Source organism: Centroberyx gerrardi, chromosome 2, assembly GCF_048128805.1.
Source record: "Centroberyx gerrardi isolate f3 chromosome 2, fCenGer3.hap1.cur.20231027, whole genome shotgun sequence".
NCBI lineage: Eukaryota > Metazoa > Chordata > Actinopteri > Beryciformes > Berycidae > Centroberyx > Centroberyx gerrardi.
Window position 1 is genome coordinate 32,902,972 of NC_135998.1, and position 19,424 is coordinate 32,922,395.

Here is a 19,424-nt window from a genome sequence, read left to right on the forward strand (position 1 = left end):
AACACTGTGTGTGTGTGTGTGTGAGAGAGAGAGAGAGAGAGTGTGTGTGTGTGTGTGTGTGTGTGTGTGTGTGGGGGGGGGGGGGGTCTGGTGGGGAGAATGCTTCTAAATGCTCTCTTGTAAATTGAATTCTGTTGATGATGAATTACAAACTTGATCCATTGTATAATTGCACGGAATAGCATTGAAAACGGATAGTATGACGTATTTCTAAGAAAAATGGATAGGCTTGTTCATTATTATGGTAAAGTTATTGTTGGTAGGGTGATTTTAGTTTGTCAGCCCTGGTCAGATGAGCCAAGAAAGTTAATTTGGGACACTGCATTGGGGAAGGTTAATCAAGGAAAATGTTTAGGTTATTGTCACGTTTGCCCATTTCCTTTAATATTAAATAACCCCTAATAGCCTAGATGCATGAAAAAGCACATACTGCCAAGGTCAATCCTGGTCCTCACTGTCCTGGCGAGGCTCTGCCCTCTTCTCTTTGTGACAGGAAAAAATCCGTCGCATCTCCTCTTCATACCTGATGAAATTCTCTCCAAATCTGGCCCAGGCTTTTAGGGGAACTGTAATTGTGTTCCTGTAAGGCTGCCGCACTTCACTAATTTTCAGAAAGACACCATACCGGTTAGAACCGACATCAAAGTAAAACCTCTTGTTGTCAACCCGAAAGGACGCCGCTTCTGGAAGCTCGGGATTCTCGTCGTGGTTCCTGGTGCCTCTTCCGCGGTCGTCGGCGTCTTCGTTACCGTAGTCTTCAATCAGCTGTGACAGCGCGTCTCTGAACTCGATGAGCCCTTGGGCCGGCAGGACTATGGTCTGCTCGATGCCCTGGCCATAGTAACCCATTGTGCCGTGTCCTTTGCTGACAGTCTGCCTGATGCGGAGGAACCTGCCTCTCTGGTTCTCTTTAAGATCCAAATAGTACTTCCTATTGTCTCTCTCAATAAACTCACTCTTTAGGACGCGGTGGGCATGCTCCTCAGATGCTGCAGAGCCGGTGGGGGACACGGATGCTGCGTGGTGCTCCTGCTGCCTCCTGCGGGAGTCATGCGGGCGACCCTGGCCGTTGTTCTGCTCCTCCGGCCGCGGCGGCGCTAGGCCCCCCCGCAGTCCGATGCGAGCGTAATACTCAATGAAGTCTCCCAGACAATACCGCAGATCGGGTGCCATCGACATAGACAGCGTCAGTTTGCTCTTCCTGATATTGTCATGACGGCCTCTTCCGATCCACACCTCGGCGATTTTCAGGAAGCGTCCGCGTACGCTTTGCTTCACGTCCAGATAGAATCGTTTCTTCTGGATGTCGACGCGCTTGGAAGCCAACTCCTGGATGTCGATGCCCTGCTGCTGCTGCTGCTGCTGCTGCTGCGAACCCGTTTGAACATACTGCTGAGGATATGCGGCTCTAGGCAAAGAATCTGATGTAATTCTGCCTCTGCCTCTTTCCATCCCTCTGGAACATGCATCAGCCATCGCGATTTAGATTCCGCCACTATATAGCACACCACAAAGCAATCCCCCCATCCTTTGCCAGCGAATTCGCGGATAAAGTAAGCGTATTCATACGGCAGCTGGCTTTGTAGCCGCTGTAAACGGTGACAAGTTCGAAAGATACCTCGAATGACCTGAAAATGGCAGCTACCGGGCTGGAGTCATCAGCTGACCGAGTTTCTGTGTCCCGATTAAAGGTCAAGCGCGACGTTTGCTGCTATTTCCATCGCTAACTTCCATCCCGTCGTTCCATCATCTATTTCACAACACTTTTACCTCGAGAGTCAGAGAAGCAGGCAGCCGGCTGGAATGAGAGGAGGCGGCCAATCCAGGGTCTCTTTTCAGGGCGATGCTTCAGACAGCTAGATGAACCCAATGAACCCATCCACCCCCCCTCCCGGCAGCAAAATCCCCCAATTAAAGAGACAACGATGAATAGTTTGCATCACAAGCTCAACTGCAGCTATTATAATAGGAATAGCTATTTTGGGGGAATTAACGGAGCCTACTGCAGTCCTTGATTTCAGACCATTATTTAGTCAGTGAATTACATATAGCTCAGAGTATAGAACCATAATCCATAGAATAAAACACAGCTGTTGAAGGACAGATTGGTAGGCCTATGTGTGTGCACATATTGCTTAACACGATCCAACAGTAGCCACATCATTCAAGTCAGTTAGTTATAAAGCACTTTAAACAAACAGGGTTGGTACAAAGTGCCTAACAGAAAACAATGGACACATACAGTATAGGCCTACAGATAAACAGCAGTAATCCCGAAGCAGTAATCCCTTAAAATAACCTTATTTTCATTCATTTATATGAATTCACCCCTTAATTCATGCAAAATCCCCATAAAATTAATTAAGGGAGTTGGTAATGCAGGAGATCGAAACCTCCTTAAACACCCCCTTAATCTTTACTCCTTACTTTCTAATTTAAGAAAGTTCATTTCCACTTAATAACCCAGTAAACCATGCACAAAAGGCATGAAAAATCCCTTAATCACTAGTATCTCTGTGAATCAACCTATGAATAATTCCCTTATAAACCAATGATACTAACCTTATTTTTGTAAAGCTGTTATTTTTAATGGATAATTAATGTTTATGTAATGGAGAAATCAAGGACATTTAAGGGATAAAATTAAGGGATTTGGTTTCGTAGTGAAACAAAACATGAAAACAAGAATGTAAGTATGCATGAAAAGAAAGGCAGGGGAAAGAGACGAATGCAAAGGAACGGCCTTTGTCCAGTGTATTAACCTGTGTATTAACCTATGAAAAAGTATCATAATTAGTACACAATTTTACTGTGTATAGGTACTTGATTAAAATTTACTCATTTTCATGTTCACAGCACAATGCAGCACAGGTTGTAGGATAATGAAACGTAATAGAACTTTAGTGCAATGTTACCTTTAGTCTTATACATTTAAAAATTCTAGTCAGTGACAAACTACCACAAAATACAAAAGGAGGAAACAGAAATACTAATGCACGTTTTAATCCATACTTTTATATGTAATATCATAGGATAGTACAGTGTATTTACACGTTATTGAAGGTGTCTGTATGCTACAATAAAACTCCTAATCCATTAGACACAATACTAAATCATGGACTAGTCATTTCCAACTGAAACATAATTTACATTTTGTTACATATAATACCTTAGGATTATACAATGTTTGTTAAATTGGAATGGCTTCATTAAAGTAAGGTGTAACATTGCAGTTCCAATTGTGTAATTACATTGTACTTACTTAGATTGTGGTTTTTGGATTGGATTGGTTTGATTTTATTCAAATAAAGTGTAACATGGCATGTAAAACTGTGTATTTACATTGTACTTACATTGCAGCTATTAAGCAATGAGAGACACCATACCTATCCCAAACTCTTAAAGAAAATCCATATTTACATAATACCTAAATTGGAATGGCTTCATTACAGTATATTACTGCAGTTATACCTGTGTATTTACATTGTATTTGTGCTACAGTAACACTCCTAATCTAGAGACACAATACCAACCCATGGACTAAGGGAACAAAAAACATAATCCACATTTAGATACATGTAAATCCTTAGGATTGTACAATTTACTTGTTAACCTGAGCTGGCTTCATAGAAGATACACTAATGGTTTTACAATACCAAAAGTACAGATTGTAGTAAATGACACAGTAATACTGTGTACTTTGTATACACAGGTTGCAGTTTTTCTCAGTTGATATGACACATTTCTCCAAATTAAGGTCCATGCTCTCAAAACAATTCACACAGCCATCTAAACCCTTGACAATTCTGTAAAACTAACTGTACATTTTTTATTATTTATTTATTTTTTTACAAAACTACATATTTAATTTTTCCAAATGCTAAACACAAAATTCTCCAAACTAAGGTTCATGCTCTCAAGACAGTTCACAAAGCTTTCTAAACTGTTTAGAATTTTGCAAAACAACTACCGTAAATCCTCTGGCCTGTCGGAAATAAAAGGGTTGATGAGGAATAGTCATTGGCTACAACGGCAACGGTGTTTGTGGTTTCTCTTGAAGTGATCACTTTCATCATGTTCATCAGTGCTTCTACCTCCTTACTGTATAACACATAGACAAATACGGAAAAATCACCAAAACTGACAAATCCCTTACATGTGAAACTGTAAATATTACATATTATAGTATTTCCAAAAGTGTGAGGAACAGACATTTTGCTTATTGTAAATTCAAGTTCAAGTTCAATTTATTTAAAGTGAATTATCACAAGTCCCAACACACTTTATAAAAGATAAATTTAAAAGAACAGTAAAACAGCTCATATCACATATAATATGATATAATATTATATAAGATAGCATAAAACAAAGATGAAACAATACAAAGGAAATAAAACAGTACATAAGGAAGAAGAATGTTACATGATATTGGATATTGGACCAGCTAGACTGTTTAGGTTACACCACAGAATTAAAAGAATAAGTATGTTTTAAGTAAGGAAAATGTTTCATCAACAAATTATGGATAAAATTCCATAAAAGGAGTTGAAGTCATTGAAGTAGTAATTGCAGTAGTATTAGTTGTAGTAGTACGTGTAGTATAAGTTGGAGTAGCAGTAGCAGTATTAGTAGTGGTCGTAACAATGGTTTTATTAGTATACTAATACTATATTAGCATCAGCAATTCAATCAGGAGAGACTAGGATGAACGCTCAAATTAAAAACTTTATTCATGACATGAAACATGATGGAAACTTTGGCGTAAGCTCCATGGAGGAACTCCCATTCGTGAAGTTAGGAGTACATACGGGATGGACGTAGGAATTAGGAAGCCCCGCCCCCCTGGGGAGTTCCTCTGGAGCCTGGACATTGGTGGTGATGGGGTGGAGGAGGGACGAAGGTAAGCACAGCCACTGTAGTGACAGCAGCATACAGCATAGATCTGTGAGTAGCACAATAGAATAGTAGGTGACGTGTTTATACTCCCGTCACTTAGACGACTGGCTCTCTGAAAAAGAGAGGGAAGTGACGGCTAACTCTGATTGGTTCTCTGGAAAAAAAGGCGGAGATTGTTTGCCAACTCTGATTGGGTAAAGAGAAAGCATGAATGAATGAATGATTTAGGTAGTCTTCCTGATTGAAATTGCGTAATACTTCACTAGTTGTTGAAGTTGCACCAGCTGGGCGTACGCCTAGTCTTACTACTAGGTCTGCTGTAGAATACCACACTAAATGTGGAATTTACACCTCTTGCACCACCTGGGCATAGCGCTACAACTGAGTGTAAATTCTACACCTAATAAGAGGTAGGCATTGAATGCTCGCTTGCCACACAGCGTTTACCTACGCAGCAAGAAGCTTTGCATACCAATGAGGCCTTTCGGAAAGAGTCTGGGATACCCGGCATTTTTGGATGCATCGATGGTACATGTGCGCATTCAGGCCCCGTCACAAAATGAGTACCTCTATGTGAATAGGAAGGGCTTTTATTCATCAAACATCCAAGTTGTCTGTGACCCAGACATGAAGATAGTTGATGTGGTAGCACAGTGGTATGGATCTGCATCTGCCCATGATGTACGCATCCTAAGGGAGCGCACTGGCCAGAGTGTGCGAGGAAAGAAGGCTCCAAGGTGTGATGCTTGGAGACAGTGGCTACCCTCATATGAAATGGCTCATGACGCCTCTCATAGCACCTAGGACAGAGCAGGAGCGACACAACAACGTGCACGCAAAAACTAGATGCGTTATTGAGCGCTGCATTGGAGTCCTCAAGCGCAGGTGTATGGCTCACAAACCTTGTATTACCTACTATAGAGGTTACTAGTTTTACAGGCTGTGTTCCTATAGAATCTGCTAATCTGACAGACTATTGAAATGAACACAGACCTTAATGTTTAGGTTAAATTCTGAGTTGTGCTCTCTCTGTTCTTAAAGTTTTCACTGTTTGCATGGGGAAATGAGGATGGATCTGGAAAGGGTCTGCAGTCAACCACTGACATCCAATGAGGATGTCAGTGGTTGACTGATCCAAAACATATTATTCAGCTGATACAAAGGCCTTAATTATGGGCCTATATCCCGCCAAATCTATGCCCATAACGTTGTTAATATAGTTTACATAGGCTTCATTTGATACAAGAATACAATATTGTAAATAAATTATTTATTGAACTAACTTGAACTCTATGTGAACAACTGAATAACTGATTAAGATGTTTTTAGATATGTATTTACTATGTGTATATAATATACATATTATATTATATTATATTATAGCATATTATAGCATATTATATAATAGCATATTGTAGTGTATTAGAGCCTATTGTAGTCTAATTTTACATATTTAAAAAGATGTCATTGTCAATGGTATAGTTGGCTCGACGGTCAAGGAGTTGAATTTCTAAAGTAAGTTTGTGCTTTTCAAGCTCCAGCTTCTCTTTTTCCACTCTCCGTCTCCGTCTACTCTCAATATTTCTTTCTCCGGTAAAATCTCATGGAGATCCGGACTTTGTCTCTTCATTGCTTGAGAGGTCTTAGGTGAGGGGGCTGCTGTGTTGGCCTGAGTCTTTGTCACCGTCGCTGTCCTTGGTGCTGAAAGTGGTCTGGGGGGGATTAAAGGAGCCTTTTTTAACCTTATCTCCATATATTGGTCCTCATACATGCTATGAGACGGCACCACGTACTGGCCCTGTGTCTCGGAGGCGGGCTGTGGGTAGTCGCAAATTCAAACTAGTAGAAACTACAACCGCTCTCTTCTTGGATTCTCGTCTCCGCCTCAGGGGGCGGGCAGTCCGACAGCGACCAGGAAGAGGCTACTTATTCCCCTTGTGGAAGCGTCTCTGCCGGGAATCGAACTCGGGTCTCCCGCTTGAGAGTCTGCAGTCTGACTCCCTGCGGGTCACGTGACCCATAAAGTGGTGAAGAGACTGACCGACAATACCATCCATAGAGCCCCTGCTGTTGCAGGGCTAAAAATATATAAAATGTGAATCACTGGCTCACTTATATATATTTTTATGAGATCTTTTTAAAACTTGTGAATTATGACAGATTTGGTGTAAACTGCGATATATTTTGACATACTCTGCAAATGTTCTGCAACCACAGCCTATGATGGGAAAACAGTGTAAACCGCACTCTTCTTGGAACAATGCAAATGATATGTTTATCAATGTGTTTGCATCTGTCCATCTACTAATAAGCCACATACACACAAAAAAAATGAGGAAGATGGTGAAAGCCACTGAGAGCAAATGTGTCTAACACAATGGAGTATATTTCCCATTTACAGATTAAACTCCTTTAAAATGAAATTAATTTAAACATGAAAACTCAAACATTTTGTTCCATAAGATCAGTCACATTACTTATGTATGGAGCAAGTTCGGATTTTAGATCGTGATAACAACACAGGTTTGAGTCTTAGTCCTGTGGTGTCTGGTCGCTAACTAATCAGAATACCATAATAAATGAATTGCTACCTTGAATCAAGTGTTGAATTTCAGTGGAAAAGACAGAGTTTTGGTGAGCACAATTGTTTTTTTAAATATCTATTTTTGTACACGTAATGGTAGTTTAAGCACTTTTAAAGTTACAAATAGTTTTACATTAACAGCTACAAACAATGAGCTTAAAACAATGATAAATTCAACTATTCTGTATGAACTAGGGATCAGAGATGTCACTACTGTCTCCTTTCCGGCCAGCCTGGCAGTCCAGAAATACTAATACACTTCCACAATAAGATTTCCATAAATGTGTTGAGTCACCAGCATTTACTGTCTGTGTCATGTCATTTAAATAATGTGGTTCCCTTTGTGCTTTCATTACCACAAAATGTATGCCTCAAAATGTATCATATTCATGGTATTCAAATTGTTTCATAAGCAAGAGAGCACCATTATTTCAGCTAAACAAACATGCTGTGATCACTGATTATCTTCATCTTCAAATGATCAGACTGTCACGTACGTAAGGAAGAAAGAGACAGAGGGGTGGGAGATGTTTACCAACACACAGGATCTGATGTAACCACTCCATGTGCTATTAAAGTAGGATGTGCAGCTTCAAAGACACCTGTCTTGAATGCACTGATCAGACCTGCGCTCACTACACTTCTATTACACTGACACTTCATCCATACTGCCAAGTCGGTGTCGTCAGACTGCAAGTGAGGAGTGAGAGGAAGATGAATTGACATGCAACATTTCTCTGTTTTACCTAAGAAGGGTAAGGCATCGCTCCTTTTTACATTTTCCATTCAGCTATTTGATAAACAGCATTTGAAAATGATTTCAGTCAGGTAATCATAATGGTGGCGGTGAGGTGATGGGTAAGTGTTGATAAAATGAGATTTGATAAGAAAAATGGAACAGTACTTTCACAAGTACAACACCACTTCTGCAATATCTTCAGAGATTAACAGCATTACAGGCACATTATGAGTTACGGCTCATTCAGAATGAAACTGAACACATTACACCAGTTCTTAGATTACTGCATTGGCTTCCAGTGTGCCATAGAATTGATTTTAAAATTCTGCTGCTTGTCTATAAAGCGCTAAATGGCTTAGCTCCAAAATACATTTCTGACCTGCTCTTAGGATATGAGCCACCCAGACCTCTGAGGTCCTGTGGGACCGGTCTGAGCCGCCCAGACCTCTGAGGTCATCTGGGACCGGTCTGTTAGTTGTTCCCAGGGTGAAAACCAAATCTGGTGAAGCTGCTTTTAGTAATTATGCTGACAATTACTGGAATAAACTTCCAGAAGCACTGAGATGTTCCCACTGTCAGCTCTTTTAAAAGTCGGCTCAAAACATTCCTTTTCTCTGTGGCCTTCCGCTAAATCATCTGTAGGTAAGATACTCGATTTAGAAGGGGAAACTTTTTGAAGTGGAACGTGCCCACAGGTCGCTGCAACAACGCCCAGCAGACGGCGCCAGACCCCGTGCCATTGTAGTCCGGCTCCTCCGTTTCTCTGACACTGTCAAGATCATCGATGCAGCGCGGAACAAAAGCTCACTACAATATGGCAACTCGACTATCATGATTTTCAGAGATATGTCTACAGCCCTGTATAAAAAAAGAGGAAAGCCTTTGCTCCACTGAAAAGGAAAGTCAAGGAAAAGAACGTCACTTTCAGACTGCTACATCCACCCACCTTCACTATGGATCTAGAGGGAGGAAGGCGCACCTTCACAACACCGCAGGCTGCTGAAGACTACCTGAAGAAATATCGCCCAGACATACTGCCACAAGACTAACCAACTAACCGAACACACTGGGCTAAATATCCCGGTTTGGCTTCATCTTCTGCTGTCGTAAGTCACGGGAAAGAAGAAATAAAGACGTGCTAAGAATGGACTCGTTGCGCCTGGTTAAGATGGACCGGCATTACCTGAGGACTTTTGTGTTTGCTGGGATTGTTGCTTTCCGGGGATGCTGAGCGTTGGTTTTTTCCCCACATCGGTATGGTCGAGATGCCTGGTCTTGCCTGGACCACTATTCTTTTTTGGACTCTGTTCGGAGTTGTTCATTATTTACATCTTGGGCCCCAAATGTAAGTAGTCTACCGGTGGGGTGCTTACAGACACGTGCTTAGAGGGATGTTTAGAAATTGCTCAGAAAGAGCTATAACATACATATACCCGTTCTAGGCTCTTATCATGCTGCAAACTAATCTCCCTATGGTAAAATAAAACTGATCACTTTAATTTTTATCATTCATATTTTCATTATTGATATGTTTGCACATAACAGAGGGTGGCTGGCTAAACTACAAATAGCTGCCTAGAAGCAGAGGGATTTATATCCTTTTAACCATCAGATTTTTTGTTTGTGTGTTTGATGTTCAAGGTTTCTCACACTGGGAGTTTAGCCGGAATAGCCTCCCCTAGTGCTATTATAAGGAACTGTTCTACATTATAAAAAGCTTAATTGGTGTTTTCACTTTTACTGAGTGTACATTTTTGTTGTAAACTGGGTTGGATGTCTGGTGGACTAGGCTAATAGATTACTTTAGTTTTGAGGAGGATTGGTGCCATTTAATAATGTAGCTGGATGGGTTACAGCTGCATTAAAAAAGCGTCAAGAAGAGGAAGGGTTTGGTACTTCCTCAGTTGGGGAGGAAGTCGGGGAAAAGGGGGGCGTATAGGGTTTAGTTTTGTTTTTGTTTTTTTTGTATCTTTTTTCTTTTCTTTTCTTCTTACTTACTAACTTTTCTTCTTACTTATTAACTTACTTTACATTTACCTTCAATGTACAGGACATGGAAATGACTCGCTTAGATGTGGCAGTGGCCGGGGCTAGATACCCTAAATGGTTTCATTGTATCTTATATTACCTTATGGGAGAAATAGATAGGGAAAATGACAACTGTGGCTCTTAGGTGTTTGACATGGAATGCTAATGGCATCAACGAACTGTCGAAACGTAAAAGGTACTTAACTTTCTGAAAAATCATAAAATAGACATAGCTCTACTACAGGAGACCCATTTAACGGACACAGAACATGCCAGGCTGACCCGTCAATGGCAGGGGCAGATCTTTTATTCATCCTTTACATCCCAATCTAGGGGAGTTGCCACATTGATAGGTAAAAATGTCCCTTTACATGTGGACAATGTTGAGAAAGACAAACAGGGCAGATACTTGATACTTAAAGGCTCCATAGCAGGTGAACCTATTACACTAGTTAATATTTATGGCCCAAATTATGATTGCCCTCAATTCTTCTCCTTTCAAAAGTTTGTTTTTCACACTTACATGTCCTTCTACTGAGCTTATTATAGGTGGAGATATGAATTTAGTTCTGGATCCATCCAAAGACCGGTCGTCCTCTAACCCCAAAATTCTAACCCAAGCAGCTAAGGTACTTAAAAAAGGCTTTGAACAATTGAAATCCTCTTTTGGGCTTCCTTCGGCACACTTTTTTAAATATCTACAAGTTAGAGATTATATTAGAGTACAGCATGGAGGAAAACTTGCCCCTTTAGAGGATTTTCAGATAGATACTATGATGCAAGAAAAACATAATTCTAGAGGTTTTCTATCCTTTGCTTATAACAGACTCATGAGTCTTACAGAAAGTAATGTTCTTAATGCAAAGGTTAAATGGGAAATGGACATTGGCTATGCTTTCGAGGACTTTGAGTGGAAGTCGATTTGTGATAGCTCTCAATCATTCTCCTATAACAGTCGACACAAACTCTTACAGTTTAACCTTATACACAGGGTTTACTTGACACCTCAACGCCTCCATAAGATAAATAGTAGCTGCTCAGAATATTGTCCTAGATGTAAGACTGAAACTGAAAGGGACTCTTTTACATATGTTCTGGACATGTAGATGCCTGGAGCAATACTGGAGATCTATCTTGGACACCATTAAAGAAATTGTAGGGGTGGAGATCCCAAGCAACCCGAGACTGACACTACTGGGGGACTACTCAGTTTTACCAATCAATTTGAGGGGCAACATTCGCTTTATCAGACTAGCCCTAATTGCGGCTAATAAATGTATAGCCATTCGCTGGAGAAGTGAGGAGCCCCCTAGTGTATCTTTGTGGCTTAAAGAGCTCTCATCATACTTACCTTCAGAAAAGATTATGTTTAATCTCAGGAAGAAACCATTACTTTTTGATAAATGCTGGGGAGACTTTGTAGCCTTTTTACAAAATAGAACTTCTCTTAATAATGATGTCCATGGTCAGACCTGAAGCTGCACTGCAGTGCTCTGCTGGGATCTTGGGTGCTCCCTGGGGCTGTTGGCTGTGGTAAACCACAAATGGGCCGGGTGCACTGCAACACTGTGTAAGAGAATAATATACTGCATGTATATAGCATGTCTACCTCTTCTTTCATGTTTTTGTTTTTTTATTTTTTTCTATCTTTCTTCCACATATTGTACCTGTCACAATTGTGTATACTGTTATTCTTAATATCGTTGTTGTTATTATTATTATTGCTATTATGTTAAAGTTTATTTATGTATTTATTTTCTGCCCTTTATGGACATTTTTTTGGGGGGGGGGATTAATGTCTGATGCTGTTTGTATTGATTGCCTTGTATCTTTTTTTTTGTGGGGGAAAAAAAAAAAGAAAAACTCAATAAATATATTGTTTAAAAAAAAAAAAAAAAAAATCATCTGTAGGTAGATATAACAGGTGTTATTATCTTTATTTATTTATTTTATTTATGTTTTACCTATTTTATCTCTTTCTTTCTTTCTTTCTTTCTTTCTTTCTTTCTTTCTTTCTTTCTTTTGTAATGTCATTTTAAATAGTTGCAGTGTGTGGCCCTGTGCAAGTTGGCTTAAGAGGATTTTTATGTATTTTTTCTTTTTTATGTGAAGCACATTGGATTTGTCTTGTGTATGAAATGTGCTATATAAATAAAGTTTGCCTTGCCTTGCCTTACATTGGTATGTCTTAAACAAGTGTGCTCTTCATTATAGATTCAACAAATATTAGATACATTATTTAAAGCTGCAGTAGGTAACTTTTATGGATTAACATTTGTAAGTAATAAAAATAAATAGGCATGTTTGGTGGCCAAAAACGAGCAGGATAATGCGTGAGAATCTCACAAACAGCGGTAGCTCCATTCCTCTGCTATTCTCAAACCCGTCCAACCAATAAGGTGAAGTCTGAGACAGAAGGTGTGACTCTGTCCTGTCAATCCCTCCTCCTGTCACTCACTGGGAGGAGTGGGAGGCGTATCAGTCCTTGCGTTGATTTGAATTTCCAGAGATTTGATCTCTTTCCTCCCAAACTTACCTACTGCAGCTTTAAAAATTAAAATAATTGAGCTTCTCCTGTCACCACAGCAAGGTGCAAGCGAGCCATGGTATCGTACATCATGGAAGGGAAGGCATTTATTATCATGGTCTTATCAGGTTAGTGTAATTTGATGATCATATTTTTTCCAAGGAATTCTGATCAAAATAAAGTCAAATGTATCACACTTAAAGGTCCCATATTGTGGAAAACGGGATTTCCCTTGCCTCTGTGATGATAAAGGAGTTGGATGTGCTATCTAAACATGGTGAAAGTATCAAAACGCACGGTCGCCAACTAGTCAAGTCAAGTCAAGTCAAGTTTATTTATATAGCCCTTTATCACAAGCATGTCTCAGAGGACTTTACAGAGAATGTGTCTAGCTAGATCTAACTAAACACAATCAGTGGTGAACAAAATTATGTAGGACAAACATAGCGAAAAACACAAGGTAGGCAGGAGCAGATTTAGCAAGACAAACAATCTACCTATTCTACAGCCTAACCTACCCGGCACCCCAGCCTTAGACCCTAAATGCACACAAGGAAAAACTCCCAGGAAAAACCTTAGTAGGAAAACTTGGAAGAAACCTTGGGCGGGCTGAGGCAGAGAGGAATCCCCCCCCCCCGGGACGGCTTAGCGTGCAATAGGTGCCGGGCAAAACATTGACAGAGTCATGGGCAACAATGATGACAGGAGAAAACAGAGAGAGACAAAAAGGGTGGAGAAGCTGCATGCGGCGATGAGAGGGGGCTGAGGCCAGCACTAAAGGAGCGAGGACAGCAGTCGTAATTCAGCATCCAGGTGGGAACAGCGGAAAGGAAGAGCGAGGCCAGCATTGACGGTGAAGAGCCAGGGCAGCACCCATCACTGCCAGGTAGAACACTGACCTGGAGTCAGAGAAGAGGAGAGAGAGGAAGCCGCGTACACACACACAACACACCCAGACACACACACACGTACAGACGAAGGGGAGAGAACAGCTGCACATAGAACACACAGGGTCAGAGACACGATGGGAGGGAGCAGCATCAGGGACGGGACCGAGGCCGGCGCCGACGACCACTGCACTGCACCGAAGTCTGAAAGGGGAGAGAGGAGGGGGAGAAAACAGCAGCAACAGAACACACGGGAGACGCGTAGGGTGGGAGCAGGACCAAGGCCGGTGGCGACAACCGCCAGGCCGGAGCAACACCTGTCCACTGGCAGGTGGAACACTGGACTGGAGTCTGGGGAAGGGGAGAGAAGACAGACAGAGAGAGAGAGAGAGTTCCAGGTGGGAGCAGCGTCAGGGATGGGACTAAGGCCAGCCCCGAAGACCATCAGGGTCTGAGGAATCTGAGAAAGGGTGGAGAAACCAGCCACACACACACACACACACACACACACAGAGCTGTGCAGAAGCAGCACAAAACCCGGACGTATTTGGGCACAGACACGCTCATACAGACAGCAGATAGAAAGTGATTAGACACAGTGTAACCAGGAGGCGGCGCTATGCTATGTTCCCAACGGCAAATTTCTATATAAATACTGTCTATGCTAGGGTAAGAGAATAGACTGTGTCGAGCCAGGCCAATGGTGCTAAGGTAGGTCGTATGATTGCGAGAAAAGATAGGTTTTGAGTCTAGATTTGAAGATTTCGACAGAATTTGCTTCCCTGACTGTAAGAGGCTCGGTAGGAGAACGCTCTACTGCCTGCTGATTTTTTCTTGATTCTAGGGACAATAAGGTAGCCAGCGTCCTGCGATCGGAGGGCACGAGGTGGAATATAAGGGATGATGAGGTCGGATAGATACGATGGTGCAAGCCCATGTAACGATTTATAAGCTAACAGAAGCACCTTAAAGTCAGATCTGGCTTGAATTGGGAGCCAGTGAAGGGAGGTTAGGATTGGAGTAATGTGGTCAAATTTTCTAGTTCTGGTTAGTATTCTGGCAGCAGCATTTTGCACCAGTTGTAGTTTTTTAATGCTGCAGTTAGGTAGGCCAGAGAGTAAAACATTACAATAATCGAGTCTTGATGAAACAAAAGCGTGTATTAAGGTTTCAGCATCCGTCGTATTTAGCAGGGAGCGAATTTTTGAGATATTGCGAAGGTGGAAGAATGCTATCTTAGTGATTTCCTTAATGTGAGCATCGAATGAGAGAGCTGAGCCGAAAGTAACGCCAAGGTTTTTAACTGTGGGACTCTGGGTAATTAAGCAATCCCCAAAGTTTAGAGTAAGGTCTGCAACAAGAGGTAGTTGGGTTTTTGGGCCAACAACTAGCATCTCAGTTTTGTTGGCATTTAGTCGCAAGAAGTTTTGTAACATCCAATTTGTGACAGCGATTAGGCATAATTCTAGGTTTGTAAGTTGTGAACGGTCATCAGGTCTAATTGGTATGTAAATTTGAGTATCGTCCGTGTAACAGTGAAATTTAATACCATAACTGCGGAAAATTTCACCAAGAGGTAGCATGTAAATGGAGAAAAGCAAAGGTCCGAGCACAGAGCCCTGCGGTACGCCAAAGTTAACTTTAGAGTAGTCAGATATAGCATTTTTATGTGAGACACAATGCGTTCTATCAGATAGGTAGGAATTTAGCCAGGAAAGCGCAGAGTCGCGGATGCCAACATAGCTCGCTAGGCGGTTTAAGAGAATATTATGATCGACTGTATCGAATGCCGCACTCAAATCAAGTAGGATAAGAACAGAAGAAGAGTCGGAATCTGAGGCGAGGAGTAGGTCGTTTACCACTTTTGTGAGAGCAGTCTCAGTGCTATGGAGAGACCTAAAGCCAGATTGAAAGGGTTCGAAGAGACTATTACTCGAGAGGTAGTCAGTTAGTTGGGTAGAAACTATTCTTTCCAAGACTTTAGAGAGGAAGGGGAGATTGGAGATTGGTCTAAAGTTATTAAGAATGTCAGGATCAAGGTTAGATTTTTTGAGCAGAGGTTTAATTACGGCTGATTTGAAGGACGAGGGCACAATGCCAGAGGAGAGAGAGGTGTTAATGATATTGAGTAGGGAGGGGCCTAATATTGGGAGAAGTTCCTTAACCAATTTAGCAGGAAGAGGGTCAGATAAGCTGGTTGTGGATTTAGAGGAAAGTACTAATTTAGAGAAGGTGTCTAAGGAAACAGTCTCAAATTGCGAGAGTACGACGGTGGTCTCTATTGCATCTAATGCACGATTAGGAGAGGGATCTTCTTAGGAAGAATTGCTAATCTCATCTCTAATACAGTCAATTTTGTGATTGAAGAAATTAAGGAAGTCATTTGCAGTAAATGGAGAGCTCGCTACAGGGGAGGGTTTGCGAGTAAGTTTTGCTACCATGTCAAATAGAAACTTCAGGTTATCTTTATTAGTGTTAATAAGATCTGAGTAGTAGGAGGTCCTAGCGGCGGAGAGCGTACGCTTGTAAATCATTAGGCTATCGCTCCAAGCTAGCCGAAAGACCTCGAGTTTGGATGAGCGCCATTTGGGTTCTAGCTTTCTACACGCCTGTTTTTGAGCACGAGTTTCATCAGTAAACCAAGGCAACGGTTTCTTTAGACGGCGGGTCTTTATGAGTAGGGGCGCAACAGAGTCAAATGAGTCAATTAGAATGGAGTTAAAGTTATCCGTGAACTCGTCAAGGGAACCGATTCGTTCAGGGAGAGAGGCAAGAGTTTTAGGTAGGAGATCAGCGAGTTTTGTAGTCGTCGAAGTATCAACTAGATTAGAATGCCGACAGGGCAGAACAATTTGAAATTTAATGAGATAATGATCTGATAATGCCGGTGGATACGGCAAAACTACTAAGTCTGAGACGTTAATACCACGAGTGAGGACCAGATCAAGAGTATTGCCGTTAGAATGGGTCTGTTCGTGAGTAAAGCCAAAAGTGTCAATTAGGGACGAAAAAGCTTTGCTAAGTGGATTAGTTTTACGATTTAGATGAATATTGAAATCACCGATAATTAGGATGTTATCCGTACGAATTACAAGGTCAGAGAGGAAATTGGAAAATTCTTCTAGAAAAGATGAATAGGGCCCAGGAGGGCGATAAAGGATAATTAGGTAGAAAGGCAGGATACCAGAGTGGTTGAGGCCCATGCTAACTGGTATGGACGGGCGCATAGTGAGCATCTTACAAGATAAGAGTTTATTACTTAGATCTGGAGAAGGGTTCAGACTCGAATTGAAGATTAGGCCAATGCCCCCACCTTTCTTAGATGTCCGAGCGACATGGGAGTTGGTGAAATTAGAGGGGGAAGCTTCATTTAATGGAAGAACATCATCTGGCTTTAGCCAGGTTTCACATAATCCCATTATGTCAATACTATGTTCTTTAATTAAGTCATTGACCAGCAGGGCTTTGTTAGCGAGTGATCTGATATTAATGAATCCGAGTCGTATGTGCTTTGTGTTGCTAGTAGTTTTGGGACGCTCAGCATTGCGAATAGGTTTAATCTCAATTACGTTACTACTTTTTGTTTCGGGCGGCGGCCGAGGACGACGGGAGGAGAGACGAGGAAGGGATACGGTGCTGATTTGCGAGTACGTAATACAGTTTGTTGTAGAGTCAATGCTGCTGCCAGAAGGGTCGATATGAATAAGGTTATGCTGAGAACGTTTGGCTCTGCGATGGTAAAAGGTGGCACGGCGAGGGCGGGACACAGTCAAGATTGGATACACTAAGCTATCTGAGCTATCAGACTCCAAACCGGCACTAGGTGAAGTCCTGGCAGGCTGTCTAACAACCTGCGACCCAGCATGCCTTAGGGGAGTGTGTCATGCCTGTCTCAAGCACCTGTCCATGTTCCTAGACAAAATGTGGGCACCCAACCCAGTAGGGTGAATGCCATCTGTCTTAAGCATGCCAGGTTTACCTCAGAAGGGGTAAACCTGGCATGCTTAAAGTTCTGTTAGCACTTTATGTGATTCTTGTGCTGTCTGGCGTAATCCTGTTTATAGCCTTATTATGTTGTGAATTGTTTGATTTAAGTAATTAAATAAGGCAATTAATGTTTAGTTTAAACTGTATATCAAGAAATGTAAAAGATGTACTGTTTACAGTATTTTCAGTTATAGTATTTACAGTAAATGTGACACGTCATGAGAAACCTGGTAATGGTAATTATTCAATGTTACTATGGATTTATTTACTTTGAAATACCTTGTTTCAAGCTACAGACAGGGATGCTTTTATTTTGAAGTTTCTAGGAAATAGCTCCCCTATGCATTGTTGCTAGCTTGTTTTTGTGTGTTCAAGATGTCGGATGCAAGGTCCGCTGTTTCTCCCCTTTCAGTACTACTGCAGCATGTTGGAGAATAAATGTTCAGTTTGAACGAAACCCGTTCTGGTCATTAAGATGAAGCTTCCACTACACAACATATTATGCTTACTCTCTAGAACAGTGTGTGTGTGTGTGTGTGTGTGTGTGTGTGTGTGTACATGTGTGATGCCTCCTGCGGTGACTCGTAATTGAAACTGCAGACGTTATCCTGCTGAGTCGCCATTTAACCGCCTACAGGATGCAGACATTTAACAGCTTCCACACCCAAACATACAAATGGAAGCGAAAGCCATATTTTGGTTACAATTCACACGACATCACAATGGACCTTGGTGCGAGTGTTTTTATTGGCCCACCCTGACTGCTTGGTAAAATTAACCTCTTAAAGTATCCTCTATATTAGCACAAAACCTAGTAATGATACACAACATTTTCATATAAATAGATCTCCGTTCTGCTATCGCCGATTGATATAATAACAGTGATTCAACCTATATCAAGTTCATAAAGCTTTTCCGTTGTCTGTTCTAAACAGCCGGTGTCTGGTAGCTCTTTCCCGGGAAAAATCCTCTGCCGCACAGGAAGTGATGCGTTTTACGTTTCCGGGTTTGTTTGGAATAAACAGAAGAAGAAGAACTGGGTAGTTAGCATGAGCAGCGATAGCCACCATGGCTGAACAGACAAAGAGAAGAGAAACTCAAACTGCATCAACAGAAAATCCAAGCTCCGCCCACACTGTTTGATTGACAGGTGATGTCTGGGAAGCGCAGTGCAGAAACACCACAGTGATGAGGCTGAACAACAAAGATGTCGGCAAAATTGAAAACAAAAATTTAAATCATGTGGATTACAACTTTAAGAGTTCCATTGAAATACAGTTTGTTTACTGGATTCAACACTCTTTGATAAATTATTACCTTACATTAATCATTCAATTTCTTTAAAATCCAGATATAATTATTCATTCAATATCTGTAAAATATAAAGGTTGCATTCTAAAGACTATTAGCATTTTGTTCAAATTCTATTCTTTAGAAACTATCATAATTTATTTTAAATGTCAGCTGTCAATCGTGATGTTCTCAATTTCTCATTTTGGAACAGAACTTTCCAATTGTAATTGAAGTGTACAGGAAAAGAAAGCTGTCACCTCAGCAAATGGAAATCAGAATAAATCAGGACTTTAAGTAGAAAAGTGAAAGGAAATAATCCTTAACTGTACTTCACCACCATCCAATCCTCTGTTAAATTTGAAGAAATAGTCCTGTACCGCTTTCTTGTGCCTCATTCTAAAATATTTATTTATTGTTGCATATATTCCTTTATAAGATAGATTACCTTTAAATGAGTGTTTTCCTCATTCTGACGTACATGTT

At 41.2% G+C, this 19,424-nt stretch overlaps 1 protein-coding gene across 1 annotated transcript; it reads right to left on the reverse strand.

The window, feature by feature from the left end:
* Positions 1 to 438: 438 nt before the first annotated feature.
* purg (purine-rich element binding protein G) lies at positions 439 to 1,482 on the reverse strand. Its single transcript, XM_071906019.2, has one exon. The coding sequence runs from the start codon at positions 1,474 to 1,476 to the stop codon at positions 439 to 441; it is 1,038 nt and encodes a 345-aa protein (XP_071762120.2). The 5' UTR covers positions 1,477 to 1,482.
* Between the last annotated feature and the right edge of the window lie 17,942 nt (positions 1,483 to 19,424).